This window comes from Malurus melanocephalus, unplaced genomic scaffold, assembly GCF_030028575.1.
Source record: "Malurus melanocephalus ecotype Western Australia unplaced genomic scaffold, MMel_1.1 scaffold_670, whole genome shotgun sequence".
NCBI lineage: Eukaryota > Metazoa > Chordata > Aves > Passeriformes > Maluridae > Malurus > Malurus melanocephalus.
The window spans coordinates 316,166-318,617 of NW_026623902.1; the positions used below are offsets into that span (position 1 = coordinate 316,166).

Below are 2,452 nucleotides of genomic sequence, written 5' to 3' on the forward strand. Positions count from 1 at the left end.
GGCGGGGGCGGGACCCTCGCGGTCCGTTCGGGGCGAGTTCTGGGGGGTGTTGTGGGATCGCCGGGGGTCCGAAGCCGCTCTAAACCCCCTCCCGGTGCTCCCCCGGGCCCGCCCCGCCCGCGCCCCCCGCCCGCACCTGCGCCGCGTCCGCCGTCCGTGCCAGGCCGCGAGCTCTGCGCCACGCCCCCGCCGCTCATTGGCTGAAACCCCGCTTAGTCCCGCCCACAGCCTCATCCTATTGGCTCTCGTCAGCGCAGGGGGCGGGGCTCGCCTCGAGACGCCGTCACGGCCCGGGCCGCGCCCGAGCGCCGCCGTTGGACGAGCAGCGCCCGCCCCCGCGCGCGAGCCCGGCGCTGATTGGTCAACGTGAGCGCGGCCCGGCCAATCGGAGYGTTCCGTTCGCCGCCGGCTTTTGGGCGCCCTCCGGTGGCGCCGCCGCTCCGCAGAGCGCCCTCTGGTGGCGCCGTTGAGGAAGTGCAGCATTAGGGCGGGACCGGGCGGGGCGGGCGGGGCGGGACCGGGAGGCGGTGGCAGCGCCGGACACGACGGACTGAACCTCCCCCCACCGCCCCCCGGTGCCTGGGCCGGGGATGGGGAACGTGGAGAGCGCGGACGGGGAGGCGCTGCCCCGGGGCCCGGGATCGGCGGCGGCCCCCGGGGGACCCGGGCTGTTCGCCCCGGGCAAGATGCCGATGCCGGAGCCCTGCGAGTTGGAGGAGCGCTTCGCACTGGTGTTGGTGAGAGGCCGACCCCCGCCGCGCTCCTCGGTGCTCACCCTCRGTTCCCGGTGCGCCCCTCCGGTGCGCTTCGCCTGTTCGCTCCGTCCCTGCTCCCGCTGCGCTCCCCCCGGTTCATCCCTGCCCGGGACTCCTCCCGATGCTCTCTCCCGGGCCATTTGGCGGGCACCACCGGGAGAGAGCCACCGGGGGCGGGTGGGGAAGGCTGGTGCCCGCGGGGATGGGCAGTGGCCGCGGGGGACACCACACCCGGGACAGCCCCGGGGGTGACGCCACTCCCGGTACCACCGCGGGGGCCCCTGAGGCCCGGGGACTTTGTGAGCCGGGAAAATCCCGTCGGGGCAGCGCGCGGGGCTGGGTTTGGGGTTCTCCGTGGGTGCGGGGGACCCCAGGGCTGGGATTCCCCTCCGGGTGCGGGGCTTCCCGGTGGATGCAGCGGTTCCCGGTGGGCGCGGGTGCCCTGYGCGGTCCCCGGTCCGCTGTCATAGCCGGGGCGGTGTCCCCCGCGATGCCACCGCGGCCCCGGGACGTGATTCGGAAGTGCCCTCGGTGCCACCGAGACCACCAACACCGCGGRGGCGTCCCACCGGCGCTTGGGTCGCCCACGAGCGGTCCCGGTGGCCCCTCGGCGGCGCCGGCTTTGTTTTGCTGGGAGACACCGCGGGGACACCGTGGCCGGGTGACACCGGTTCCCCCCCCCCGGCCCCCCACAACCGGCCCCGCCATCCCGGTGGGAGCCGCCGCCAGCGGAAGCCGCGGCCGGGCAGGAAATGCCGAATGTGATCCCACGGGGCTCTGGAAACCGAAATCGGGGGCAACGGGGGGAACCGGCACTCCCGGCGTGGGCGCGTCCCGCCAGCGACGAGCGGCTCCCGCCCGCGGCGGCGCTCCCGTCCCGCATCCCACGCGGGGCCTCTGCCGGGGGGATCGCGTCCTACCGGGCGACACCGGTGCCCGGGGCGGGGGTCAATTTGTAGGGTGGTGGCACCAGCTCCTCCCTCCCAAAATGTCCCCGCGGCACGGTGTCGGCGGCGCCCGGTGCCGTCCCGGCTGCTACCGGGGGTGGAAAKTATTCCATCATGTGATGGAGCTCCGGCGGCCCCCGGAGGGGAGGATCCGCCCCGGAGCCCCCCAGTCCCGGGGGAGGGGGACTCCAGCCCCGGTACCGGGGGGGATTCAGCCCYGGGACAGCCATGGGGGTTCCCGGTGGGGCCGACGGCGGAGGAAGTGCCCGGCCGGGAGCGGCCGCGCTCCCACCACAAAGGCAGGAAACGAAGCGGCGGGAACGCCGGGACGGGCGGCTGCGCTTCAAAGCCCCCCGCGGGTGCCCCTCGACCCCAACCGGGSTCTCTGTGTGTCCCTTCCGCCTCCGTTCCCGGGGGAGGACCGGGATTTTACCGGTGGTCACGGGGGAATAACCGCCCCCCTTTTGGGGAGGGGACGGTGCCTCTTTTGGGGGCGTTTTTGGGGGGCTCCGTGTTTGGGGATSGGTCTCGTGGGAGTTTGCGGGACGCTCGCCCAGGGGTGCTCGGCCTCGCCCACGCTCTGTGCGGGTTTCCTGCGGCTCCGTGGGATCGGGATGAGCAGGGGAGGGCTAATTTTAGCTGACATGGGGGTGGGTGGAGCGGCGGCGGCGGCGGCGGTGCCCAGCTCCTGATAACGGGGCKGGCGGGACCTGCCTGGGGTGGCAAATGCCACCAGGGTGGCATCTCCCC

At 74.7% G+C, this 2,452-nt stretch overlaps 2 protein-coding genes across 3 annotated transcripts in view; one reads left to right on the forward strand and one right to left on the reverse strand.

Moving 5' to 3' along the window:
- The window catches only part of TMBIM6 (transmembrane BAX inhibitor motif containing 6), a 3,799-nt gene extending 3,579 nt beyond the window's left edge, over positions 1-220 (reverse strand). Inside the window, exon 1 of one of the 2 annotated variants that reach the window (XM_057383947.1) lies at positions 137-220. The gene's annotated coding sequence lies outside the window, so the exon portion shown is untranslated. The remainder of the gene's footprint in view (positions 1-136) is intronic. The other variant, XM_057383948.1, reaches the window with a different exon arrangement.
- A 298-nt stretch (positions 221-518) lies between these two features.
- The window catches only part of FMNL3 (formin like 3), a 3,948-nt gene continuing 2,014 nt past the window's right edge, over positions 519-2,452 (forward strand). Inside the window, exon 1 of the mRNA XM_057383952.1 lies at positions 519-737. Within this exon, the coding sequence (XP_057239935.1) occupies positions 591-737 (147 nt within the window). The 5' untranslated portion in view covers positions 519-590. The remainder of the gene's footprint in view (positions 738-2,452) is intronic.